This window comes from Helianthus annuus, chromosome 16, assembly GCF_002127325.2.
Source record: "Helianthus annuus cultivar XRQ/B chromosome 16, HanXRQr2.0-SUNRISE, whole genome shotgun sequence".
NCBI lineage: Eukaryota > Viridiplantae > Streptophyta > Magnoliopsida > Asterales > Asteraceae > Helianthus > Helianthus annuus.
Window position 1 is genome coordinate 20,391,798 of NC_035448.2, and position 27,990 is coordinate 20,419,787.

The 27,990-nt window shown below is 38.0% G+C and overlaps 1 protein-coding gene across 28 annotated transcripts; it reads left to right on the forward strand.

Annotated features, from left to right (window-relative positions):
- Nucleotides 1-2,677: 2,677 nt before the first annotated feature.
- On the forward strand, nucleotides 2,678-27,901 carry LOC110916928 (UMP-CMP kinase 3). 28 transcript variants are annotated; one of them, XR_004884955.1, is made up of 16 exons: nucleotides 2,678-2,934; nucleotides 4,481-4,570; nucleotides 4,676-4,721; nucleotides 5,292-5,378; nucleotides 5,803-5,976; nucleotides 6,657-6,688; nucleotides 6,767-6,821; nucleotides 6,969-7,086; nucleotides 7,200-7,315; nucleotides 7,605-7,670; nucleotides 7,735-7,848; nucleotides 8,429-8,515; nucleotides 8,596-8,677; nucleotides 20,319-20,412; nucleotides 20,516-26,357; nucleotides 27,381-27,901. XR_004884955.1 is itself a non-coding variant. In XM_022161578.2 (9 exons), exons 5-9 carry the CDS (start codon nucleotides 5,955-5,957, stop codon nucleotides 7,216-7,218), a joined length of 246 nt encoding a protein of 81 aa, XP_022017270.1. In that variant the 5' UTR covers nucleotides 2,686-2,934; nucleotides 4,481-4,570; nucleotides 4,676-4,721; nucleotides 5,292-5,378; nucleotides 5,803-5,954; the 3' UTR covers nucleotides 7,219-7,392. The 28 variants fall into 28 exon arrangements, 2 of the variants coding, with proteins under 2 accessions (XP_022017269.1, XP_022017270.1); XR_004884964.1 differs by having other exon boundaries at nucleotides 27,430-27,901; XR_004884958.1 differs by having other exon boundaries at nucleotides 27,443-27,901.
- The last annotated feature ends 89 nt before the right edge of the window (nucleotides 27,902-27,990 follow it).

Genomic DNA, 27,990 nt, shown 5'->3' on the forward strand with positions numbered 1-27,990 from the left:
TCAAGCGACTTCATTTCATCTTTCATTGCAAGCTCCCACTGCAATGAATCTTTCAACCCCATAGCTTCAAAGTAACACTAGGGTTCACCATTTTCTGTCAAAAGTATGTAGTTGACTGATGGTGAGTACCTGTTTGGCGGTCTAGTGGCTCTAGACGACCTTCTTGGTTGAACTTGAGGTGTTTCTGGGGAGTTTGGAGTTGAAGGAGTAGCTTCTTCTTCCTCCAAATCATTACTAGAATCATCCCCTAAGCTCCCACTATCGCTTGACTCATCCCCATTTTCTGGAATGTCGACTGAAGCTTCTTTTCTTGTCTCACCACTTTCGAATTCAACATATTCTTTTTGAACTTCTGGCCCTTTGGTGTTTCTGTCTTTGTACAATTCGTTTTCATTGAAGATGACATTTTTACTTCTGATTACTTTTCTGCCTTCATTATCCCAAAGCCTGTAACCCATTTTTTCTGACCCATAACCAATGAATGTGCACTTCTTGGACTTTGAGTCTAACTTATCCCTGTCACCATCTTCTAACAAATCGTAAGCACTACAACCAAAGACTCTTAAGTGTTCAAGACTTACCTCATTTCCTTGCCACATTTCTTCTGGCAATTTGAAACCCAAGGGAACGGATGGTGAACGGTTAATCAAGTAGGCTGCAGTGTTAACTGCATCTGCCCAGAATGTTTTAGGCATCCCTGCATTCAACCTCATGCTTCTTGCCCTCTCATTCAATGTTCTGTTCATTCTCTCAGCTACACCATTCAGCTGAGGAGTTCCAGGAACCGTCTTGATCATCTTTATCCCTTTCTTGGCACAATAGTCAATAAACTGCTTCCTTATGTATTCACCACCATTGTCCGACTTTAAGCACTTTACCTTCAAATTAGTTTCATTTTCAACAGCAGATTTCCATATCTTAAAAGCATCAAATACATCAGATTTATGTTTAAGAAAATAGACCCATACCTTGCGTGTTGAGTCATCAATGAAGGTAACATAGTATCTCGAGCCTCCTAGAGATGAAACTGATGTTGGTCCATATACATCCGAGTGAACAAGCTCCAACTTCTGAGCTTTTGGTGTCCTCCCCGTCTTCACAAAAGTGACTCTCTTTTGTTTACCAAGGACACAAGATTCACATAATTCAGTTTCCACTTTCTTCAAGTCTGGAAACTTCCCTTTCTGAGCCAGCATCTTCAATCCCTTCTCGCTCATGTGTCCGAGTCGGTTGTGCCATAAAGTAGATGGACTCGGACTGGTGGTCATGGCATGAACACCTTCGGCATGAATCTCTGCCATGTATAGAGTGCCTTGCTTCTTTCCTTTGGCAATCACTAAGTTCCTTTGATCACTTTCCATTGTCCACCCCCAAAGTGAACATTAAACCTTTCATCGTCCAATTTTCCAACCGAAATCAAATTTCTCCTCAAATTAGGAATAACCCTGACATCTTTCAATGTCCATATAGTTCCCAATGAGGTCTTCAAGTCTACATCTCCAATACCCGTAATATCAAGCATTTGATCATCGGCTAAACGAACTTTACCAAAGTTACCTGTTCGTAGATTCTTGACCATATCTGGGCATGAGATAGCATGGAAAGAAGCAACTGAATCCATAATCCAGGATTCCACTGAATTCTCAACACAACATATGAGAGCATCTCCTGATTCTTCAGAGACTACATTGTTTACTTCTTTCTTTGCAGCTGGTTTTGTACATTGGCTTCTTAAGTGACCCTTTTCTTTGCAGTTCCAACATTCAATGTCTTTTCTGTTCTTTGACTGCCCTCTTTTTCTGGACTTTGACCTACCTCGATTAGTTCCTCTATCATTTCTTCTTCCTCTACTTTCTGTGTGCAATAAAGAACTTGAACTAGAAGTTTCATTATTGCTTCTCCGTCTGATATCTTCATTTATAATCAAGTCACGAATACCCTCAAAGGTAAGTTTGGTAGTGCCGGATGCACTACTAACAGTTGTGACTGTGCCTGACCAACTTTCGGGCAATGATGATAAAAGGAGGAGCGCTTGTACTTCATCATCAAACTTTATTTCAACTGAGGCTAAACGAGAGATAATCGAGTTGAACTCGTTTATGTGAGAGGTAACCGACATGCCTTCCTTCATCTTGGTGTTAACCAATTGTCGGATGAGGAATACTTTGTTTGAAGCAGATGGTTTTTCATACATATTGGACAAAGCTTTCAATACACCGTATGTAGTTGTTTCATTGACAATGTTATACGCAACACTCTTTGCCAAAGAAAGCCTAACCACACCCAAAGCTTGTCTATCCAACAACTTCCATTCTTCATCATACATGTCATCTGGTTGTATTCCCAACATAGGCAAATGCAAACCCTTTTGATACAACAAATCTTCTATTTGCATTCTCCAAAATCCATAATCACTACCATCAAACTTGTCAATCTTGATTTTACTATCTTCTGCCATTTTAACGAACAATTATCAATTTGCTACAAACTAAACGAATTTGTACTGCTAAATGATAATTATACTAGCGGAAGCAATAAACGGAAACAAGCACTTATCTGTTTCAGGCTTTGTGATTGAACAAATAATGATAGGTGATGAGATCCTTGTCAAAGTTGAGGGGCTCTTCTAGCAAATAGGGGAAACTTGATTCTCCTTAAAGAAAGACAAAAAAGAACGTATACTCTTCTTCTTCTTCCTTCCTGCGACCTGCTCCCACAGAATAACAAAAAAAACTTCTTTTTTCTTCTGAAATTCGGCGATCCTCAAGCAAAATCGAAACCCTAGACCTTCGATTTTGAAACCCTAGATGCGATTTCCAGCAAGGATGGTCTCTAATTTGGAACCCTAGCCGGCGGCGGAGGTGCTAGCGACGAGAGGATGAAGAGCAGCGGCGGCGGCTACTGGGTTTCTGAAACCCTAGTCGTGATTTGCAGGTATCTTCTTCTTCACCTCTGTTTGTTACTTGTTTTGTGCGAATCAATCGAGAGCCTGTGCTCTGATACCAGTTGTTAGGTCAAGAACGTGATTCACACAAACAATAGAACAATAATCAGCAAGCTACACACACTCACACACACACTCTAAAATCACAAGAACACAAGATTTATAGTGGTTCGATCAAGCTTGATCTACATCCACTCTCCACAACTAGTATTCTTTGTATTAGGTGCTCAAGAAGTTTATAGTACATGAAGAGAAGTATTTATATGGGTTACAATTAGGGTTGTTGACTTTACTACATTAACAGAGAAACTCCTGCTAGCTGCAGAAGGAGTGTAACACATAACACCCCTACTAGATTGCTAGGTGCAGCAGGAGTGTAACAGCACCCCTGCTAGTCAAATCCTCCACAACCCAACATGATGTGAGAGTGTACAGTCACAGTGTTCAGTTAGGTAATTGACAAAATGTGAAAGTACACCGACTTTTATATCTATCTTTCGTATCAAGAAACATTGACGGATGAACAACTAACCAAAAGTTGATATGAGCTTTATTGATTAGGAAATATAATAAACATTATCTTTGCCAAATCGATTTTCCCTTTGTGGTCTTATCCAGTATTTATTCATTTATGTTGGTTAGTTTATTCATGTTGAACTAAGGTGGTGTGGTGTGGTGTGAGAGTACTCATACATGGTGTTCAATAATATCTGTTTTTTCTATTAAGAAACATTTACGGATGAATAACTAACCAAAGTTTGATATGGGCGTCATTAGAAAATTGAAAGGAACTATAATATGAAAATACCCTCTTTGTCATATCCTTAGGGACATAGCCTTCAGTTTTCTCATAAATCATGGGATGAACATGTGTTGTGGCTGTTTCTTGAACGTTTAGATTAACGTCTAATCAAGTTTATTTGCGTTAGGCTAAGAATTTTGATGTTAGTTTGGTAGCCTTGAATATAAACAACATTATCTTTGCCAAATTGTTCTTCCCCCTTGTGGTCTTATCCAATATTTAATTATTTATGTTGGTTAGTTTATAGATTATTCTTATTGGACTATGGCGGTGTGCTGTGAGAGCATACATAATTACATATTGTTCAATTAGGTATTTGAAAAAATGTGAAAGTAAATCGACATTTATGTCTATTTTTCTTATCCAGATGTTATTTTCTTCTTCCATTAGCTTTTAATAAAAGTCGTGATCTTTTTTTTCAGTCTTTCTAGACCATTATATCAAGATATAATTTGAAAATGAAATTGACTTTTACAATATGACATTTGCATTAAAATTTATGGTTCTAAAGAATTTATGTAATTTGAATATATAGGAGTGGGGTCTAGACTTGTCAAAAGAAACTACACCAAACCCTGCACATCTTTGTGTGACATGGGTCGAAAAATATTATAAATTAAGATCAGCCTAAATTGTTTTTCTGTAAAATAGATTATTTATGGGGTATTTTGTTTACTAGTGTTTGATTATGAGGCAATTTTATGGGTATTTTGTTTACTAATGTTTGATTATAGTTTCTGTACAGGGTCACCATTGGATTCTAGACCCACAACACCCTTGCCAGATAGAAATTTGTTGGTGTTCATTCTTGATAGGCTTCAAAAGTGAGTCTTTATTGCTTTTGCTTTTATGGATAGAATACATCTTAATTGCTGTATTCTCTCTTGATTCATAGAGTTTTATTTATGGTTATTTAAACTGTTATGCAGGAAGGACACTCATGCCATTTTCTCTAAACCTGTCAATCCGAATGAGGTGCGTTGTTTTGTGGTTTATGAGTGCCATTCATTGTTTTTGTTTTTGTTTTTTACTTATAAGAAGAGTTTATGTGTATGCAGCCCATGTGTTGTGTGTTTCTGAATCGCCACTCTTCTTTCCATTCTTGATTATGAATGTAGAATTGGTTTGTAGTTCACGACTTCATTAAAAATAACATAACTTGAATTTGTATGTTTCCATTCTTTAAATATAACTTGAATTTGTATGTTTCCATTCTTTAAATATAACTTTTTTTTACCTGTGATTTGTTTTTTATTGGGTTCCGGTGATGGCTTAATTCAGTTTTAGCGAAATAACTATATCAATAAGCAAAGAGTAGCTTTTTCAATTTATCAAATTGGATTAGGTATGTAATATGTTGAAATATGATTACTTGGATAATAATTTTTTGAGAATGTAAATGGGTTCTCTTGAAATTGTAAAGTTGCAATTAAAAGAGTCTTTTTAAAACCAGGCATTTGATTAATTTTGGACATAGAAAATCACAGTTAGCTTTTTAGATTTATGTTCATTGAAGTTTAAATTTCTATTACTTCTCTTTCGTAGGTTTTTGCAATTCTGTTGGACGATCCACAACAAATATTAATGGTCAATGTTGCAGTTGCTTGACGAGTAATCGGCTATGAAACTGAGGTAATTTTTTTATTGTTTATATTTAAAAATTTTATGTAAAAATTTTATTGTTTATATTTAAAGAAAATTTATTGCTTGAGGAGTAATTGGCTAGAAAACAAAGGTTTTTTTAATATATTAGACCATGCGTAGTCGTTAGATGAATAATAAAATCACCCTGGGGCGTTTTCTACCGTGTGACAGTCCAGTCAGTATGGGGGCATTATTGGGCGTTATTGCAAAAGTGCCGTAGTGGGAATAATGCCTAATAACGCCCCTTCCAATCATTACACAATTATTATTTTTTTAATTAAAAACTTAAAATTCTTCATTAAATTAAAAATCTAATTAAAACTAATTAAAATTTTAGGGACTGAAATGCAAAATCCTTTTTTTAGGGACTTTTGAAGTTTAAATCCTTTTTTTAAATACAATGAAAGTGCAGGGACTGAAATGAAAAATCACCTTCTTCAAAGAGATGTATGAAAAGGGAATAATGAAGGAAACAGGGTGCAATTGGATTGATAATGATGGGTGTTCAGATTATTTTATGTCGAGAGACGAAAATTACGCTCATGAGGATGACATGAAGAAGCAATGGTGAAGGAAACAAACTCAGGTAGGCTTTTGTTTTTTGACTTAATATTTCATCATATTTGTTGCTTTTGTTTGAAAGGAATAAATACCGTTTTGTAACATAATGGTTTAAAGTTGGAGTCCATAGATTAGTGTTAGACCCTAATTTTCGTCCAAGTTACTTAAAGTTATTGTCCTGGAGCATGTGGTGATTGCTTGTCAAGAAATCAAGATTCCATTTTTTAATTTTAGAATATTGATATTAGTGCAAACTTATTCTTTTTTTTTCATTGCGTGATTTATTTTCTTTTCTAAGAGTTTTATGTTCGTATTAGTTATACTTACTACATTGTACTGATTTTCTTGTATTATAATGGCTAATGTACAAAGCTGGTGATTATGCATTTACTTACTCGCTGCAACATAGGTTAAAGGTGTTGTCTTCTAAACATATTGCGTTCTTTTGCATTTACTTACTCGCTGACCTGACATCTAATATAACTCCAAACTGTTTTTACCCTGCTAATGATGAAAACACCGCAACAGTTTTACCTTTGTGTAGCAGCTTCGACCCATTTACTTATAAATGGGATGGGTTGATTCAGGATAACTTTGATCAAATGGGTTTAAAATGTATTTTTAATGGATAAAGCGTTTTATATCATTTTATTGAAGGTATGCTTCTTTAGCAGCCTCTTTATGATTTTATTTTGTTGATTACAGAAAAAGTACTCTTGCTCAAAAAGAAGCCCAAGGTTCATTCTTGTGTTCATTCTACGAATCACAAAAAATTAATATTTGTAACTAAAAGCATTATGCATTTCTGATTGCAGCAAGCAATTGAAAGTACTCTTGCTCAAAAGAAGCCCAAGGTTTTATTTGTCCTAGGTGAGAACTTTGGTTTCTTCGTCTCGTGACAGTTTTCTATATAATTAGTGTGTTGTTTATAAATTATAAACAAAACACTAATTATTCGCCACAATGTTTGTCTAGATTATATGGTACAATGTTTCTCACACGTTTAAAATTGAGCAGGAGGCCCAGGCAGTGGAAAGGGTACACAATGTGCAAACATTGTCGAGCATTTTGGATATACTCATCTTAGTGCAGGAGATCTTCTTCGTGCAGACATAAAATCCAGCTCTGAAAATGGGTAAGACGGCTTTAATTTCATGTTTATCGTCTATTTAGTCGTGCAAAGTTAATTATTGTTTTTTAATCTTAAATATTGTTTCTCAACTTTAAGCTGTTTATGATATTTTGTAGGACCATGATGGTGAAGTGAGCACATTGACTAATGTGGATGAATTTGACCCATGGACAGCTTGGGCTTACAAGCCCCGTACGATTACATTATTATTCATTGGTGCATGCTTTCTTATGTAAGTTTGTGTAGATCACATTGTAAACGCGATAATTTTCGTTATTAACTTGATTGTTACCATATAGTCAACATTATTTGTAGGCATATCATCCAACATTAGAAAGAACTTGTAGGGTGACCTTTAAAGGAACTTAGTCTTATATAATGTAATTTTTGTTTAATTGTGTATTTTTATATGCACTTATTAGAAAGAACTTGTAGGGTGACCTTCAAAGGAACTTAGTCTTATATTATGTAATTTTGTTTAATTATGTATTTTTATATGCGCTTTTGGAATGAGATTGCAGTTGGGCGAGTGGAGCGCTTGATCCTGAAGGTAGTTCATCAGCTGATATTGTAACATCAGTCAAAAGGTTGGCATCTTTTTTGCATGAATTCAGTCATCGACATTTTTTAATGTATGTTTCTTTTTTAAAGGGGAATATGGGCAATGATTGCTTAGGGCCGGCTCTAAGTGTGCTATCTTAAATAGCGGACTTCAAAAAGGCATCTAGGAAGAGTTGAAGGCCGCTGATGCGGCAAGCGGACTTGGTAAAGTATGCTAACCCAATAAGCAGACGTGGCAAGTCTAGAAACGCATGGGTTTCTAGGTCAAAAGTTTGAATATGCTAAGGTCTTATATATATGCTAAGTACATTTTATATTATGAACTTTTGAAAAGATATATTTTAAAAAGCCTTAATATTTTTTATGATTACACAACAAATAAGAAATTGGAAAAAAAGGAATTGTCTGAAAAGAAAATATTTTAGACATCTATTTTAATTTGTGACTATAAAAAAAGATTTGAAAGAAAAGACAAGAAATGAGCCTGTTGGGTCGTGTGTGACTTTGTTCTGGTAGGATATAAAACTAAAAGTGCTGGAGGCTAACTCCAGCCTCATTGATAGTTGATACTTTTAGACATATTTCTTAATACTAAAAGTGTTATTCATTTCAACCTTCATGTTATATTGATATAATGGTAGATACATATATGATATACTCTTTAGTGCTACTGATTCTAATAATGCGTGTATCATTTCCATAGATTACAATGTTGTCATCTCATCAAAGAAGTATTGATTCTGGATTACCTATATAATTGATTTTACTTTATTTGTGGTTCCAGGAAGGAGGATTTGATCTGGATATGGCATACATCACTGAGAATATAATTGCAATGGGATTCCCTGTAGGCGTCTTTGGATACGTTGAGGTGAACATAAGCCATCTGTACTTTTGTGAAACATATGATTAGTATTACAACTGAAACTCCTTTTTTTCTAAATTGTTTAGTTTAGACTTTTGATAATTTTTTAAGGGATTTTACCGTAACCACATGGAGGAAGTAATCAAGTTCTTTGAAGCTAAGCACAAGGTAGCAAAATTTTCTTATGTTCTTTTTCTTGTAATGTTTGATCATATTATGGTTGCATAATGGCACAAATATGGATAAGCCTAATAACGGTAGGGTTTCCACCATCGGAATAACTACCATCTTTATTATTATTATTATTATTATTATTATTATTATTATTAAGCTCTCATCTATATGCACATCTGTATGTGGTATCACCAGTGATTCATCAGCGAAGCACTTCTTTAGATTGCAGATGTGGAACACATTGTGAATTCCATTGAGCTCCTCCGGTAAGTTTAACTTATAGGCAACTGACCCGACACGTTCGATAACCTCGAAAGGTCCTATGTATCTCGGGCTTAGTTTGCCTTTCTTACCGAAACGCATCACCCCCTTCCAGGGTGATACCTTAAGCAACACTTTTTCACTTACCTCGAAGTGAAAATCTTTACGCTTTGGATCTGCGTAACTTTTCTGCCTATCTCGGGCAGCTTTGAGACGGTCTCGAATCTGGACAATCTTGTCCGTTGTTTCGAAGACTATCTCTGGTCCTGATAATTGGACATCTCCAACTTCCGCCCAACAAACAGGCGATCTACACTTTCTACCGTATAATGCCTCGAAGGGCGCAGCCTTAATGCTGGTATGGTAGCTATTGTTGTAGGAGAATTCGATTAATGGTAGGTTCTTATCCCAACTACCACCCAAATCGATAGCACATGCACGTAGCATGTCTTCCAACGTTTGAATAGTACGCTCACTCTGACCGTCTGTCTGAGGATGGTAAGCCGTACTAAAATTCAAACGTGTGCCCAAAGATTGCTGGAAGCTTTTCCAGAAATGCGACGTGTATCTAGTATCTCTGTCAGAGATAATAGACACAGGTATGCCATGTAAGGCTACAATCTTATCAACGTATAGCTGGGCTAACATGTCGGAGCTATATGTCTCCTTGATGGGTAAGAAATGAGCTGACTTAGTCAGTCTATCGACTATAACCCATATTGTATCATTTCCTTTCCTCGTCTTGGGTAACTTGGTAATAAAATCCATAGTTACACATTCCCACTTCCATTCGGGAAGTTCAGGCTGTTGTAGCAAGCCTGACGGCTTTTGATGCTCAGCTTTGACTTGCGCACAAGTCAAGCATTTGGCTACATAAGCGGCTACAGACTTTTTCAATCCTATCCACCAATAATTTGCCTTTAGATCCTGATACATTTTATCTGCTCCAGGATAGACGGAGTATTTAGAACTATGGGCTTCCTGGAGGATGACATCTCGAAGTCCTCCGTAAATTGGAACCCATATTCGTCCATTTAATCGTAAAATTCCGTCCTTGCTAAGAGTTAACTGCTCCTCAGTTACTCCCAGCTTTTCTTTAGGATAGTTAGCTTCCAACACAGCTTCCCTCTGTGCAGGTAACACCCTTTCAATCAAATTATTCTTCACTTCAATGCTCTTGGCATTGATTTGGATGGCTTTCACCCTTTCCATTCTACTCAGGGCATCAGCGACTACATTCGCCTTGCCGGGATGATATCTGATTTCACAATCATAATCATTTAAAGTCTCCATCCAACGGCGCTGCCTCATGTTTAATTCCTTCTGATTAAACAGATGTTGAAGGATCTTGTGATCAGAATAGATCACAAACTTGATACCATACAGATAATGCCTCCACAGTTTTAGTGCGAACACAACGGCACCCAGCTCCAAGTCATGGGTGGTGTAATTCCTCTCGTGCACCTTTAACTGTCTTGAAGCATAGGCAATAACCTTGCCTTTCTGCATAAGTACGCATCCCATGCCAGTGTGTGATGCGTCGCAGTAAACTACGAACTCTTCGGTACCTTCAGGTAATGTCAGCACAGGAGCGTTGCTCAACTTTTGCTTCAGAATATCAAAGGACTCTTGCTGCTTAGGGCCCCAAACGAACTTTACTTTCTTCTTGGTCAAAGAAGTTAAGGACGCAACAATCCTTGAAAAATTTTCAATGAATCGCCTGTAATATTCTGCTAACCCCAGGAAACTACGAATCTCTGTAGGCGTCTTTGGCTCTTGCCAATTCATGACAGCTTCTACTTTAGCGGGATCCACTTGGATACCACGCTCGCTGACAACATGTCCTAAGAATTGGACTTCTCGAAGCCAGAATTCGCACTTAGAGAATTTGGCATAGAGTTTCTCATGATGCAGGAGTTTGAGAATACAGCGAAGGTGTTTCTCATGGTCAGCTCGGTTCTTCGAGTAGATAAGAATATCGTCGATGAAAACGATGACGAATTTGTCTAAGTATGGCTTGCAAACGTGATTCATGAGATCCATGAATGCAGCCGGTGCATTAGTGAGCCCAAAAGGCATCACTAGGAACTCATAGTGAGCATATCGAGTCCTAAATGCGGTTTTTTGTACGTCTTCATCTCTGACTTTCAGTTGATGGTAGCCTGACCTCAAGTCAATCTTCGAGAAATAACTTGCCCCTTGTAACTGATCAAACAAATCGTCGATCCTCGGCAAGGGATATCTATTCTTTATCGTAACCTTATTAAGCTCGCGATAATCGATGCACAGACGCATCGATCCGTCCTTCTTGACAAACAGGACAGGTGCTCCCCAGGGAGACGAACTAGGTTTGATGAAACCTTTAGCTAGTAGTTCATCCAGTTGGGTCCTCAACTCCTTCATTTCGGTTGGTGCTAACCTGTACGGCGCTCTAGCAACAGGTGCTGCTCCAGGGATGATATCAATCCTGAATTCCACTTGCCTATCTGGTGGCAAACCAGGTAGATCTTCAGGGAAAACTTCTGGGTATTCCAAAATGACGGGAATGTCTTCTATCTTCGGTTTAGGCTCATCAAAAATCACCTGTGCCATGTATATGACACAACCCTTCTTTAGACATTTTGAAGCCTTGAGCATAGTCACTTGCTCAGGCAATCCATACTGGGTATCTCCCCGAATGGTAAGCGAGTCACCAGACGGAGTCTTTATCACCACTTGCTTTCTGTTGCAGACGATTTGGGCCTGGTTGTGAGATAACCAGTCCATACCTAATACTATGTCAAAACCGGCCAATTTAAAGGGAAGTAGAGATAGAGGAAAAGAGTGGTTCTTAATGGATATCCCACATCCATCTAACACAGTGGAGACGGTTTCTATGGTGCCATCTGCTAGCTCTACCTCATAATTCACATTTAAGGTTTTGACAGGCATATTCAGCAATTTGCAAAATTTATGATCTACGAAAGACTTATCAGCGCCCGAATCAAAAAGTACTCTTGCAAAGATATCATTTACGAGGAAAGTACCTGTGATCACATTATCGTTTAGCACTGCTTCTTTCGCATCCATCCTGAAGACTCTCGCATTGGTCTTCTTGGCCTCTTCAGGCTTCTTGGCGTTTTTAGGGCAGTTGGTTCTAATATGCCCCTTCTCGTTGCAACTGTAGCAAGTTGCATCCTTTATCTTTTTGCAATCCAAGTTCTTGTGGTCCTTGTACTTGCATAACCCGCAAGCAAATGACTTTGACTGAGTCTGCGAGTTTGATTCGAGTCTGCACTTTCCATAATGGTGCCTCTTGCAATTCTTGCACTTGGGCTTCTCACCAGACTGTTGCCCATCCTTCCTTGACTCAGACCCTCTCTTGTTTTCACCGTTTCCACGGTGCTTCTTTCCCGACCTTCGTGAAGTATCATCTCCACGCTTTCTCTTCTCAGTCTCTTTGTTCCTCAGCGATCTTTGTCTGACCGCGTCCAGAGTAAGGGACAAAGATATGTCAGCTACAGATCTAATGGTCGCTGGCCGAGAGGCCTTTATGCTTGCCTTTATTTCGGGGGCTAAACCACTGATAAAGCGAGCTATTCTCTTTGGCTCCGGGGTTACCAGATACGGAACCAACCGGGACATTGTGTTGAAGCTCGTGAGGTAAGCTTGACAGTCAAGGTTCGTCATAACCAACGATAGAAAATCAGTCTCTATCTTTTCAACCTCATGTTGAGGGCAGTAATTCTCTTTGATGAGAGAAATGAATTCCTCCCATGTCATGCTGTACAAAACAGCCTTTCCCGAGGCCTGAACCAAAGACCTCCACCAAGCCAGGGCCTCGCCCTTGAACGATTGTGAAACAAACTTTACCACATCTTTCTCTGCGCAACCACTGATGTCCACCACGGTGTCCATCCCGTCTAGCCACGTCATACAATCTACCGCGCCCTTCTCCCCGGTGAAATCTCGGGGTTTACAAGATACAAAATACTTGTAGGTACAGCCCCTGGCGCGAGATGCATCAGTATACACTTTTTCTGGACGGACACTGTTTTCATTGGATGAGTGATTATCATCGTCCTTTTTGGGTTTAGACGGTGGTTTGCTGTGAGATTTGGAGTGGGTTTTCGGCTTTGAGTGTGGTTTAGATATGGTTCTGCTCCGGGATTCAGTATACTCTTCGTATTGTCGATCCAGGGCTGCCTTAACAGCACCGTCGACCAGAGCTTTCAATTCTGCGCCCGTCAAATGAACCTGGGCATTATCGTATTCATCTTCTTTCGAATGACTATTCTCCTCATTTGGATCAGCCATGGTAACTTGAATCTGCTACAGAAGATAACGAAAAAAAAAAGAAATTTTTTTTATTTAGGAGTTTATTATGGAATTGTCTTTTATGGCAATTCATTAACCATGGTAAACAGAGACCATATCTGGTTAATTTGTTACTCACTTTTATTTTAGGATTTGAACATAACTTATCCTAATTACATCAATAATGTTAGTGGCATAAAAGCCTGGTCACGAGGACGTTTTTATAATATTAGTCGGGATTACAGAGAATCAAGGCATGAAGGTTTGAACCATAGTCCTTTTATCTTTTCTGACAGGGAGTCATAGACTACCACTGCCTTTTGTCTTGTATGACAATAAATATGGCCCGCAGGCATTACATCACTAATGGATGTTTATAAGTTTGGCCCGTAGGCACTACATCACTAATGGATGTTTAATAAGTTGGCCCGTAGGCACTACATCGCTAATGGATGTTTAATAATTTGGCCCGTAGGCACTACATCACTAATGGATGTTTAATAAATTGGCCCGTAGGCACTACATCATTAATGGATGTTTAATAATTTGGCCCGTAGGCACTACATCACTAATGGATGTTTAATAAATGATCATCTTTATTGACGATTTAACCCATGATTTATAAATCATTAATTTGGGCTTTGGAATCCTTAGAAGGATTCTTATATAAGAATGACGCGTGCGATTTTAACGAATCACATCTGCCAAGAACGTTAACATGTTTACAGTGGTTAACAGGGAATCTGAATCTTTTAATCAGGTCTTACCATCTTGGCCGGGTCTTATAAAGACACCTGACTAGGTTTCACTCTTAAGATTCTTTATTTAGGCAGACTTAATTTAAAAGGAATGTATTTTGATTTATTTCATATATAATAACAAAATTGAAATTCATAACATAACATTCCATTACTTATAATAATGGTTACACGTTGCCCTAAACGGGACTTTTTAAATAAGTAAATACGTACGCAGAGGTTTATAGAAAACAAGTCCACACAGGGACCAATACAAATATAGATGTCCGCGCAGGGACTAAAAGATAAGTCCACATAGGGACTGAAGTACGATAAATGTCCATGCAGGGACTAAATTGCAAATACAATAATACATAAGGAGACTAATGGTCTCGCTTCTTCCTCCCTTTAAGTAGGTTTGCTAGGCCCTTGAGGAATCCCCGATTACTCTTACGTTCTTGTTCGAAGTCTCGTTCCACACGGTTTAGACGGTGGAGTATTTCTTCTTGCTCCGGTGGAGAAAAACGTGGCTGCTGCGACTGTTGTTGAACCGGAGGTCTAGAAGGTATTGGATACCCATGAGCTGAGTAATCTGGTCTCCAAGAGGTTCCATGGAGGGCATTATAATTTACCGCTACCACGTATGGATCGGCATCATAGTTATAGTTGTAGTGCGTGTGAGTCGGCTGCTCAAACGGATTATATGCAGTGGAGCCGCCGTACGCTGGTATAGGGTTATCATACCCGAATGGTGGCGGAGGTGGTGCAACTGGTGCAGAATTCACCTCTGCAGGGTGACCAGAAGGTTCCCCTAATTGTGGTTCTTCTTCAGGCACTGACGGAAAGTGGCTCGCACTCGAGTGACGAGGGGTGCTGAAATGGAATTCCCCTCCTCGGGTGGACATCCGTGCGCCTGATCTTCTACGCCTTGGCAGATCTGGAATTACTGGTTGAACCGGTGGCGGTGGCGTGACTGCCACGAACCGCGAATCCTCAGAAGGATCCTGTTGCTGCTGTTGGTCATGAGGCGAGAAGTGATGAGATGGTGTGAAGTACCAATTACATTGGTCAAACCTCGCCTGATAACTATCGGGACCTTGATAGGGTGTTCCATGAAAGGATGACCCATCAGAGATCTCGATTGGATGATTGGGAGTACCCCTTGCAGGCTCGACGGGATCTGTATCCTCGTCCATATCCACTGCATTATCTTCAGAAAAGTGATCCTCTGGTCCTAAAGGGTTATACCCTATTGGCTCTTGGACATAATCCGCCGGGTTAAACTGTCCTATGAAGAAAGGTGAAGGATCGGCATAAGAACGGTGTGAAGCAGATCGCTGGAGAGGTATAAATGATGGTTGAGGGTTATTGGGGTCATTTTCTGAGTTTGGTCCAAAGGAATGACGGTATGAGGGTGTTGAGCTATGCGAGGTAGAATGTCTCGCAGGTACAAAGAGGTTCCTTCTTCGCCTCTGTGGTTCTTCACTCATTGTACTGGAAGGTGCTCGCATGTTCGAAGGTCCAGCCTCGTGATTATTGTGAGTAATGATCGTCCCTTTGCCTCTTCCTCCTCTTCCTCGTCTGATTGCTGGTGGGATATTTCCTGCTTTCAAAACTTTAAATAACAATAAACAATAAAAAGACGAACTGGAATAACAATTCGAATTTGTCCTATGTTCTTGTCTAGACTCAAGTATGTGCAATTGTGTAACTGAGATTAAACACAAAGGCTAGTGTTTAATTCACTCAGTGTTGGCTCTGATACCAACATGTCACACCCCAATTTCCACGTGTCTCACCGGTGGGCCCGGTGGGGGATTATCGTGACGTGGTTGGCAACAATATAGTCAAACCACACAATATATGAATGCACAGCGGAAGCATAAAGATAATTATATATTTCAACCATTGTTTGTAATATCAAATGTATTACGAAATAGTCGAAAAAGTATCCACAGGGGATCAAATAAAAATATAAATATTGTTCAACAGACGTAGGCATCTTAAGCTTGCGAGACTCTTTATGATGCTAAGGAGAAATATCCAGCCAATTACGCATAGTACCTGCATTTAGTCTATTTAGGAAAATACGTCAGTTTACACTGGTAAATACATTCAACCGACACTTTTGTAAAATGTTTATTAAAAATTGATTTGAATGCACAAGGCACAAACTCTTTTATAACTTGGGAGAATTATTTAAATATATAATCTTGTGAACGAATTACATGTTCCTTATGCGTTCAGTAGCCCGGATCAAGTCCGGGTTAAAGATCAATAGACACACCACAGCGACTATTTATGCACTGACGAGTATACGCCTACACTCCGCGCTTAGGTCGTGGCCATTTCGTAAAATGATGCCAGGGATATCCGGGACATGGTCATTAACCCCACAAAGGCTTTTAAGTAAACAAGACTGTTTAAACGAGCCGATCAAATTTATTCAATTACCCACTTAACTGTGGAGAATTTGATGCCCGATCAAGCGGTATGCTATATACCGTAACCCAAGCCCGTATAACGGAAAATAAGTTAAAAGTATTTACCTTTGCAAGTATAAATCCTTAATCGAAATAAATTGCAGATAGTTTTTACCGGTCTCCTATTCTGGAACGGAGGTTAAAAATAACCTACTAGAATCCTAACGGGTCTTTAATTTAGCCGTAGCTTAGACCGGTCAGTTTCAACGGATAGTTACGGTTTAATCGCGTGAAAGGCGAAAACCGGGAATGGAATGTGATTTTGACCCAACAAGTTTGAAGACTTGTTTTATATGGGTATAATAATCACACTCTGGATTTTGGGGTCAAAACAATATGGTTTGACCTGTTTCGGCTAGTTTATGTAAACTAGTTACATAAGCCGAACCGTGTGCGCAAAAGGCGCAACGGGTAACCGTAAGAGTCCTACACTGGTTTCCTAAGTTAATATGCTTTAAAGAGGTTGTGGTATCAGTAGGATACCTTTCATAATGCCCGTAACGAGTTTAAGTTCATATTATGCCCCGTAAGGGTATTTCGGTCTTTCTTAAAGATTATAAAAAGAGGTTTCTGAGTTCTACAGGAAATCTGAGTTTCCCGAACAGTTTATAAAGTCTAAAGTACTTTATTTATTATTTAAAATCAGTAGCAACTGGAATCGGGTCAAAAGACCTTGTAGAACTCACGTTATGGCCGAAAAGGGTATATTCGGTATTTACCGAACCGTTGCCATAACCGCAGGTTATGAGCAGGTTAAAAATAATTAAAAATCTTTAAAAATCCCAAAATATTATTTTACATCAGTGTGTAAAAGGTTTGGTGTCGAAATCTGGGTTTAGATAGGCGTTATGCTAATTGCGCTATTAAATTACTAAAGTTTCCGTAATTTGCGCTATTTAGCATAACTCCTATTCTGGACCTCGGATTGACGTGAAATTTTAGGGACATGCTTAGAAGTCAGTAACTAAGGTTATGGTTCTTTCACATGTTCGAAATTCTCGTTTTAAATTAAAAAGGGCGTTACGATCAACTTTTAAGCATTTAACGGAAATGTGTAAAAGACTCGGATAAACAACGAACCGGTCACAGAGGGTTATACCATCATGTAACCTGGTCCTAAGAGAGTCCTAAGGCATATCTAAATCATACTTTAACGGGTCAGAACTGAAGTCAATGCAAAAGTCAAAGCTTTGCGACTTTCGGCTCCGAACCGGGTCAAAACAGTAAATGGTCGGATCAAACAAGCTTAGACTAGTTAATATACTTATTATCATGTTTTATGGGTGTTCAAACAGGTTGCATATCATCTACATTACTGATTATGCATTAAATCGCAAAATGGCATTTCTGTTGACTTTTTCTAAGCACGTTTGACTCGACATTCGGACTAGTTAGAGTGGGAATCAAAAGGTGCCCTTTTAGGGGTTTAAAGCCCACATGATTACCAACGTATAACTATCTTTGATTCGACAACCACTGGACCATTTGTGATTTATCGCAAAGTCAATCGTTAATTACGACGGATTGACTTTTAAGCTAAACTATGCATAAACTAAGCCACAAAAGGGTAGGCTTACTTACAGAAGCTTGGTGCACGACTAAGGATGTTAGGAGAATGCTTGAGAGCTCCAGAAATGATCAGAAGGCAGGTTTGAGGTGTGTTGAACAATGGGACACTACCTTTCCTTTTATAGTGAATTATAGTGCACAAGATCATTACAACTCACTCTAGGATTTCTCATGGATGATCAGCAGGTGTCCTAAAGTGCTAGGGGACATGTAGAGGGTGCCCATGCTTCAATTAATGTCTAAATGATCGTTCACAAGCTCAAACATTGAATCTGTCCAAGAATTCTGCATCTAGGACTCGTACGCGGCCCGCTTTAGGATTCAGGCCACTTGGACGCGGGCCGCATGAATCCTAAAGTCAGTAAACGTATCTTCAACTGGCGCGCAGCCCGCATTAGCTCAACCATATTCTTAACGCGGCCCGCCTGAGGGTTGATTTCCAAGATTTTCAAATCTTTTGTAATGATTAACCTGACCCTTCGGTTTCGAAGGGGTAACTTTGCGATTTGGCCCTCGATTATTTACAATTAAGGGCCTCGTGACTTTTACCCGCATTGTTAAGTCCCCGGTTAGTTTAATTACTATTCGAAAAGCCTTAACTTTTATTGTTGACGCTTTTAACCCCTCGTATACGAATTTGATCATAACTTTCTCGTTTTAAAACGGAACTTCGCGAAATTTATATCGTATATTCTAGTGAGCGTATTTTACTGTTACAAAGCCTCGGGTTCGTCAAAGGGTCACTCAGAGGTATAAATTAAACATGTTGGCACAATTAACCCCTGTAGCTTGTAATCTCTCACTTTCTTCCGCGTTTTGCTCCGTACGATCCATGATTTATTCGTTTGATGGTACGAGCATCATTTAGGGTTACTATACAGTATATTTACCCCTCGTTGACATTTTTAACCCTCGAATTACATACTTTCAAGGTTTGTCAACTTTAGTCCTTTATTTAGTATTTAAATGCCACGTGTAAACTCAAGACACGTGTCTATACATTATTGGACACAAAATTTCGAGGTGTTACATTTTTTCTTGGCTTCGCGGGGTTGGTTCTCCATTGCTTGGTTTGGCTTTGTGTTGTGTTGTGTTGTATTTGATAGATTTTTAGAGTGAGTTTGAGAATGGGTGTGGTAAAAAATTAGATTAAGTTAGTTATATATATTGGTTAAAATTGATGTTTTTTTAAATTCGACTGTTGCCCAACGTATACATCTCGATCCTTGCAATTCTTCCGCGGTGAACCCTCCCCGATCCCCCTCCCCGCGGTGATGGCGGCGGTGTTCCCGCTCGGGGACTTGGGTCACCGCCCCACTCCCCGCATGGTGCCCCGTATACCCTAAAAGGGGGGGGGGGTAAGATCAAATAAAAAGTTTATTTTGCCTACGTAGGATGAGAAGGAATCTTAACCATTCATTTTTCAAATCAATGGTTGAGATGAAAGTGTAGGAGAAAGGAGGAGTGCAAGGGTATCTTGGGAAAATCATATTTATGTACTTTCTCTCTCCACATGCAAGGCACATGCATACTCCACCCCCATTTTTTAAACGTTCATAACGTTTTTATACGACATTATTTTTTCATAAAAATTTCACCATAAAATCGAGCGTCTTTTTATCTTTAATTTAAGTACCATATTGCTATATAAAATATGAAGACTAAAAAAACCCACTAAAATGTGTTGTATTTCTATGTAGTATTACATTTTTTGTGCTAGATTTTTGTACTATATTTTTGTGCTAAATTTTTTGTGCTGAATTTTTTTGTCTTAAATTTTTTTTCTCAATTTTTTGTGCTGAATTTTTTTGTACTACATTTTTTTGCTGAATTTTTTCGTGCTATATTTTTTTGTACTAGATTTTTTTGTGCTACATTTTTTGTACTACATTTTTGTGCTATATTTTTTGTGCTATATTTTTTGTGTTAGATTTTTTTGTACTTGATTTTTTGTTGTATTTTTAAAAAACAAAAAGGGTAGCACATGTCATTTTCACTCCTATTTATAAGGACCAAAATGCCCTTCATTCCTACTTATTAGGAGTGCTACATGTCATCATCACAATTGTTCTTATGCTACTTAGGCAAAATCCACTTTTTAGTGGATCCTTCCCCATAAAAAGGGATCTATGTTTATTATTTAGTCAGTTTTTGAGTTTTGAATTTTGATTATTGTAAAGACACCTTTGAGGTCTCTTTACCATTCGGTTTGATTAATACATATATTTTTAAAAATATTTTAAACATGAATAGGTTGTTCTTTGATAAAATATTTTAAACATAATTTAGGGCGCTATTGGAGGTGAGGACCGTGAGGTGGTACGGTGGCGCCCTTCATACCCTCCGGCATAAGACATTCGTCTTGTATATTTCTATTCTAATGGTATGTATTCTTTGATAAAATTTAGCATGGTTTCTTTCATTCATTTGATGAATACATATATTTTTAAAAATATTTTAAACATGAATAGGTTGTTCATTCGCAGGTAACACATTTGACCCTTGTTTTTGTGTCGATAGTTAGATACCTCCAAGGAAGACTGCAACTTCCTACAGGTTTTTATTAGAATCTCTAAAGTCTGAACTTATTATTGAAGATGTACAGTTGACTTGTCAAACTTTTAACTTGGAATATTAATAAGGGTGTGGGGGGCACCTGCGGGGACTCCCTTCCGGGACCCTATTCACCGTGCGGGAGAAGTGCCGCCAACCAAGAGGGGACTGAAATCGGTGACCATTTTCGGGGAGGAGGCACCGAAGAGAGGGGAGGAGAGAGAAGGTGGCCCCCATTCAATCAACCAATGAAATTTTTTTTTTTTTTAATAAAAAACAAGCCACCTAAGAGGGGAGTGCCGCCATCAAATTGAGGTGTGAGGGGAATTTAAGAGGGGAGTTGACGTGGCACAAGAGGATTGGTTGGGCGTAAGAGAGGGGACTCACCTCTTAGGTGAGTGCCCCTTACACCCTAATGTCTCCTACTTCATATAAAGATGGTTCGTTTTTGATGTTAACTCTAAGAAATTTAATGAAACAAATGTCCAGATCGAGGGTATGAACTTCAATTACTTCTTACCCATGGCTTCGGTGAGTGGTTGGTTGAGCCATGGGGAAATTTACATCGAGACTCATATGTTGCTAAAAATTTAGTTCTAGCAAGCCATTATGTTATTTTTCTTATTAAAACTAGTGGGAAACCCGCGCGTTGCGGCGGAAACGACAACATGGGGCAGGAACACAATTCAAAACATAAATCGATAAAAAAAACATATTTAAGTTGTGTGTGTATATAAAAGCACCCACACTTAACGGCGTGGTAAGTTTAAATGATATCATGCCATGTTCTATATACATTTTGGCACAACAAAATATTTAGAGAGGTCTTTAGTTTACACTTCACGTAAACGTAAGAAGCGACAATTGTAATAGAAAACAAAAAGACGCATTCTCCCTTAATTTAGAAGGCTTCGTCAACAAACTTAACAGCAAAACAGATTATATGAACCTTTTTAAATCATATACCTTTAGATTGATATGAGTTCAAAGTTGTTACTCATTTGCTGCATTTTCTTCATCCTTTGAAGTACCATCATTAGCATTTTCTTCACTTTTATCCAATGGAACTGATGATAATCTTCAATATTCTTCTTAACCGGTTCTGATACCCCATCCTCATGTTCTTTTTTTAGTTCAGTTTCTTCAATTATATCTACATTTTCTGTGTTGATACCCTTTGAAGACACTGCAACAGTCTCTTTCAAGACATTGCAACCGCATTTGCAAATCATCAAACTCCCTTTCCATCAAAAACAATCTATCTTTCAAGATCAAGTTATCTTCCTCAAGTTGCGCGATATGGATCATCCACTCGGTTTTCCAACAAATAGCTGCTATGATCTGCACCGCTATAGTTCGGATAAACCGACTCAAATCATGATCCAACCTCCTCTCAACCTCAACATGTTCTTCCACATCACTCTCACTCGACCCACCTTCATCTTCTTCATCCTCAGCAGCATCCGCTTCATTTCCCGGAGACCGAAGCCTAATAAACCCTTTCATCGAACCATATCCGTCTACCCCCACTCTTCTTTCGCCATATCCACTAACACCTCTCGAGAAGGCGAAAATATTGGTGTGGGTAAAACTGCACAGTGACACTCACGAAGTAATCCCACTGGATTTCTTCGCTCAAATTGAAAATGACGACATGCAATGTAGAATATCCCTAATCAGATAATCAGTTGTAACAAAACAGGCTGTAAACGATAGTGTATGTATGCGGTTTTGTTGTATGAAATTATAATTATATAGATAATACCTGCATAGGGGCCCTGAGATGTCACTTAAAAAGGCTTTTAGCTCTTTACTCACCCCATTAATGGATAAAATGTGATTATGTTTCCTAAGAGTAACCTGTGAGATACCATCAATGTCAAAAAGAGTAATGTTTAAATTCATAGAGTTTGTTTCAGTTATTTCAATTGAAAAGGTAAAGGCGAATAAATTTGATATCTTAAAATGGTAAATGCAAAATTTATTAATTTCAAATCTTGCGCTAATTCCAATTTCATTGCATTACATGAAACGAATGCTTTAACAATTCAAAACCAAATTATTAAATTATAACACCAAAACTTATCCAAAATTTTGTGCAGATTGAATTTGTATGAATCATTTAGATATAGAACTATTTTTAAAATTTTGAATTTATAATTAGTTATTTGCCATCAAAGAAGTGTAGCTTTCAAGCTAACAAAGGCTTCACTTACCATCAAAGAAGTGCAGCTTTCATGCTAACTCACATATCAAAAGATAAGGTACACAAAGTTTTATTAGGTTCCAACAAAGGCTTCATAGCTGAGAAGGTATAAAGTGCAGCTTTTGAGTATTAAATATATTTATTATATATTTTTTTTAATCTAAATAGCATCTATCTTATATCTATATAAAATTTTCTTTCAAAATAAAATCAAATAAATTTTGCATTAGTACAAGCAATAGAAATAACATGAGTTTTTTCGTGTTCGTTCGTTAATTCTTTAAACTAACACACAAACATAAGTGAACGAGCACAAACGAACGTAAATATTTATTAGTTTGAAAATGAAAAATATGGATGTTATTAAGCATGGGCATAGCATAGCGGGGGCCAGGGGGACCTCCCGAACTTTTCGCTCAGTAGTGTCCAACATGTAGTTTTCGTATAGAAATTTTTAGGTATATACGTTTTCGACCTCCGGTATATACGTATAACTTTGACTTATTAAGTCAAAAAGACTTTTCTTGATTCAGAATTAGAAATAGCATTCAAATTCATATCTTTTTTATTTGGTATATTCATGGTTACTCTCTTTTTTGTTTGAAAGTTTTTTTTGCTTCCTCACTCAAATTATTATGAAACTCAAAATCTTTGACTTTTTTTTGGTCAACTGATTTTTTTTCTGGCCTATCAAGCCAGCTGATTTTTAACCTTCTTTTGCTTGATCACATTGCCTTCCACCATAGCAAGCCTGATGGTTCTTATCCGTGCTTGTATCCTGCTCCATGATTGAAGATATCTTAACATATTCGAGGTATGCGTTTTGAATTGCCATAGAATTTTCTTGCCTAGAAAAACTCACACGTCAGTGTAAGCATCCAAACATGTTAAAAAAGAAAAAAAGTGACTTTTGAAATGATATTGACCAGCTTTCCATGAAGGGTAATCTAGACTTTTAGTAACACCTCTATTTAACTAAGCGAAAAGTCAAACACTAAAATGCTACCAATTTGTGAAACATGTAAATATTTTGAAAGCATAATTTCTTTGTATTTTAAAATATCGCTACAGGTTTCCACCCCCGTAAGGGTCCGCCCTCACGGGACCTGGCACCATCGGTCCGGCCCTGGCTATGATTTAAGCTCTAAAGACAGATCTAATGAAGGGAAGACCCTAAACATTATATCATAATCTAATCTTCGTGGCGAATTGTAAATAAGCTCACTTTCTTTCTGTTCTTGTTGAGTGCTTTGCTTTCCGACCCGAGTTTTTGTTATTTCTCAGAGCGGAATTCATAATTCTTTTGCACTATAAAACTTTTAACACATTACAATAATAGGTACCAGAATAGATCTGCAAATATTGTAAAGTGGAAAGAACCTTATTCCAATGTTTTTCTAACCAAAATTACATGATATCTAGTGCAGCATAAAATGAATTGTATAGGGGGCAAACAGATTTGATCCTTTTTTTTCTTTTTAAAACGATTCTTTCAACATACATATAAGCGTCCTTGTAACTGTTGAGAAGAGCACAACCGAAAGGTATCATGCATTTAACAACATATATCGCCTGATAACTGATTATACATAACTAACTTGGAAAAGGGTGCTTAGATTCTCTATTTAAATTGATAAACTACTATAACGTTTGCTCTATCTGCAAAATTCTTCCAATAAAAAATAAATCCTTTTTCGGGAATTGCTAAACTCATTACGATCATTTAACATCCATTATTTGAATGGTGAAGTATCTATTCATAGGATGTAGATATATAAAAAATATCATACAACTTTTTCAGATAAACTCATATTTTAGTAAATTTTGGTGGATATAACTTCATTTAACATATGATATATTACCTGAATACTTTACTCAGGATATAAGCAATCTCATCCGAAAAATACTCGGATAAGCCTAGCCTCTGCAGTTGGTCAACAATGCTGAGTTCAACCAGTACTTTATCCTATCCATCGGGTGCTTTTGGGAAACGGGTAATCAATCGGTAATGTTTCTAAGCAAGCCAACAATGGAAGGTTCTACCATTTATAAAAATTTCTTCCCAGTAGCAAAATTTCTATTATACACCATCTCTACATGTATATGAATTAATAAATTGCTAGTTGCAAAGTAAAACCACATTGAAAGAGTAACCACGTACGTGTAGTGAGAACATGGTAATTAACATGAAATCAGTATAATGTATTTGAAATTGCCTTAACAGTCTGATTAGAAGTAGATGGTGGACTTACCCTTCAAAATGGTTGCTTCCTATTTCCTTCAACAACAAGGGAAAAACAGGTTTTATACTTACTGCTCCAGCAACAAACTAAGTTAAGAGGTCAATTGTTGGACAATAATCAATCTGAAAAAAGAAATCTACAAAGATAACATATGGTTTGAACCTTCGTTTACCTAAGCCTTCCAAAATGGAGGCTTCCTAATTTCTTCAACAACAATTTGAGGTGAAATCGAAAATACAAAACAACATCGTGTCCAGTTTTGTGCATACCTACGGAACAGGTACGATACGATACTGTGCAATCATGGTATTCTCTGTCTTCACTGCGTGATCGTCTTCAATTACTCAATGACCTGTTTCACCATTTTCAGTTTTTAAACCACATGAATTAGTTTGCAATTAGGATTAGGAGGCAAAATCTATCCACACCCGAATTAGGTTAAAAGAAACAACAGAAATTAGGGAACCTAAATACACTACTGTTGGCAGAAGAAGAGCTTGACCGGGATTCCATCTGAATCACCACTGCTTGAAGGGTTGTATGGGTCTTATATACCCTAATACAAAGAAAGAGAGAAATAGAAACTCTAGGGAGAAACGGAAGGGCGATTGGGTTTCTTCCAATTAAATGTGAAGATCATCCTTGCCTTATCAATTTCTACGTTCAGGAACCACAATGAGAAACACCATTGAATCGAGGGCAAAATTGGGAGGCAGGGATCAAAAATTAGGGATAAAGCCATGACTCTTGGTCTGTCATCTTAAGTGTTAATTTACTATTTTGTACATGGGAAATGTATTATATAGTTATATATATATATATTATATGGGAGCCGCTAGAATAGAAACCACCCCCAGTTGTAAGAACCGCGAGAACCACTTTCAACCAATCAAATTATGCCAACATAAAGGTTATTTTGGTCATTTACACCAAATATCAAATCTCTTCTCTCTCTCCATTTATTGCCATCAGAGAATTCAAATTCTCTTACTTTTCTCTCTCTTCAAAATATAACCCTTCACCTTCACATTGACTCTTCTCTGTTTTCCATTTCATTAATTTAGAGAAACTTCAGACCTCAAACCCTAACCCCAAACAAACCAGCCGCACCTTCCTTCTCTCTCGCAACTCCGGTCGACGGAGCAACTCCGATCGGCTGCTAGCGGCAATTTAAGTCCGGCAACCCCTTTTTCTTCTCTCCCCTTCTCGTTTTCAGTCCGGCAACACACAAGAAGGAGCCGACGTTGGTTTCTGGCTCGGCTGTTGATGATGATGACGACGATTTTGATGGTGATGGTGGTTCCGGTGACGACTCCAGCAGCCAAGGTAACTGGGTGAATCTTTCACACCCTCTTTTCTTCTCTTTTTTTTATCCGGCTCGATCGACGAATTTTCCGACACATTTTGTATTTATATGAATTATGGTTTGTGTTGTAGAATTGTTGTTGGATCTATGAATTAGTGGTCTGCTTACACGCTATCTTACTTAAGTATGTGGTGGAATCTGATACAAAATTAGGATTAAAAACATTGGCCTTGTATAATTAATTGGTTAGGAGATTGACAGTGAAAGGAAAAAGTGACTTTGAAAGGGATAGAGAGAGACAGTTATATCTTTACATACAAAGTATTGGTTTAAGCTATTAGGGGTGTTCATAAACCACCAAAACCGATTGGACCGGCCAAACAGAAGAAAGTCAACTGCTTTTGCCTGTTTGAAGTATGCGCATTTCGGTTTAGCGGTTGGACGGTTTGGGACTCGAAACAAGCCGTTTAACATTTATTTTTTAATTTTAGAAATATAAAGTTATGTGTGGGTGCATATGTGTATACACATATATTCTATACTCTTGAACGATCCTTTTTAAATAAAAAAATATGTTCTAAGATTTTTTTTCTAAAACCAAAATAGAACCGTATCGTGAAAACCGGCTGGTTCTGTTGAGCCAACCAACCTTGCCAATTCGGTTTGTGTTTTTCCAAAACCATAGTTAACGGTTCAGCCAAAAGTTTTCGTCAAAACAGGCTAAGCCGGACCGTGAATATCCCTTAAGCTATAGTTATTGACTTATTTCTATTACAGAGGAAGTATGCATGGATTTATGGGCATTGTTAATTTTTTTTCAAAAGGTGTAAATGGTTGCTAGTCAATTTTGTTTTGTGATTTCTGTTGATATGATCTCCCACATTGTGACATAAATCTGCTATGTTTTTGGGTTAGTGATTTTAATTAAGGTGAGTTGTCGTTGGTTGACGCTAGCGACACGGTTTCTACTTATCCATATACAAGATGCCTGATTATTTATTCTTCACTAAGAGCTTCCCTCTCTTTTTTGACTGATGTGCTAGTTTTCTACTTCAATACTGAGATCAATCTTGGCTTGAATGAATTTTGGAGTTGAAATGAGCAGGTTTAAAGTGATCTAATTATGACGACGAGATTGATGATGATGCGAGGATGGTGTCGACGGCAAAAAACTGCCCCAGCCGGCGGTGGTGGGGCCGGCCGGCGGCGGCAGTAGCTGTGGTGGTGTTACTGTTCAAGTTTTGGCTTCGAGTCTCGGTTCAAGATGCGGGTTCGAGTCAAGAATGCAAACTCGCTTCAGATTCAGTTTCGGTTCAGATTTGGTTCGGGTTTCGCGGCACGGTCGGTCCAGGTCAACTCAGTTCAATCAACGAAATTAAACACGAGACTTGGTAAACTCGGTCAACGAAATTAAACACTAGACTCGGTTATGCATTGTGGATTTGCTTGTTGTCAGCAAACTAGCTTTTTGAAATTTGAAAGGGTTTATATTTGCTTTAGAATTGATCCTGGATGCCCAACCATTTGTGTTTTTGATATTGCGGGTTTGAGAATTGATCCTGTCTTCCGTTGTTTTCTGTGAATTGACGTAAGTTGGAAGAAAAGGTTCCGTAAACTTTTTAACGTAAAATGTAAAACGTAAAGTTTTTAACG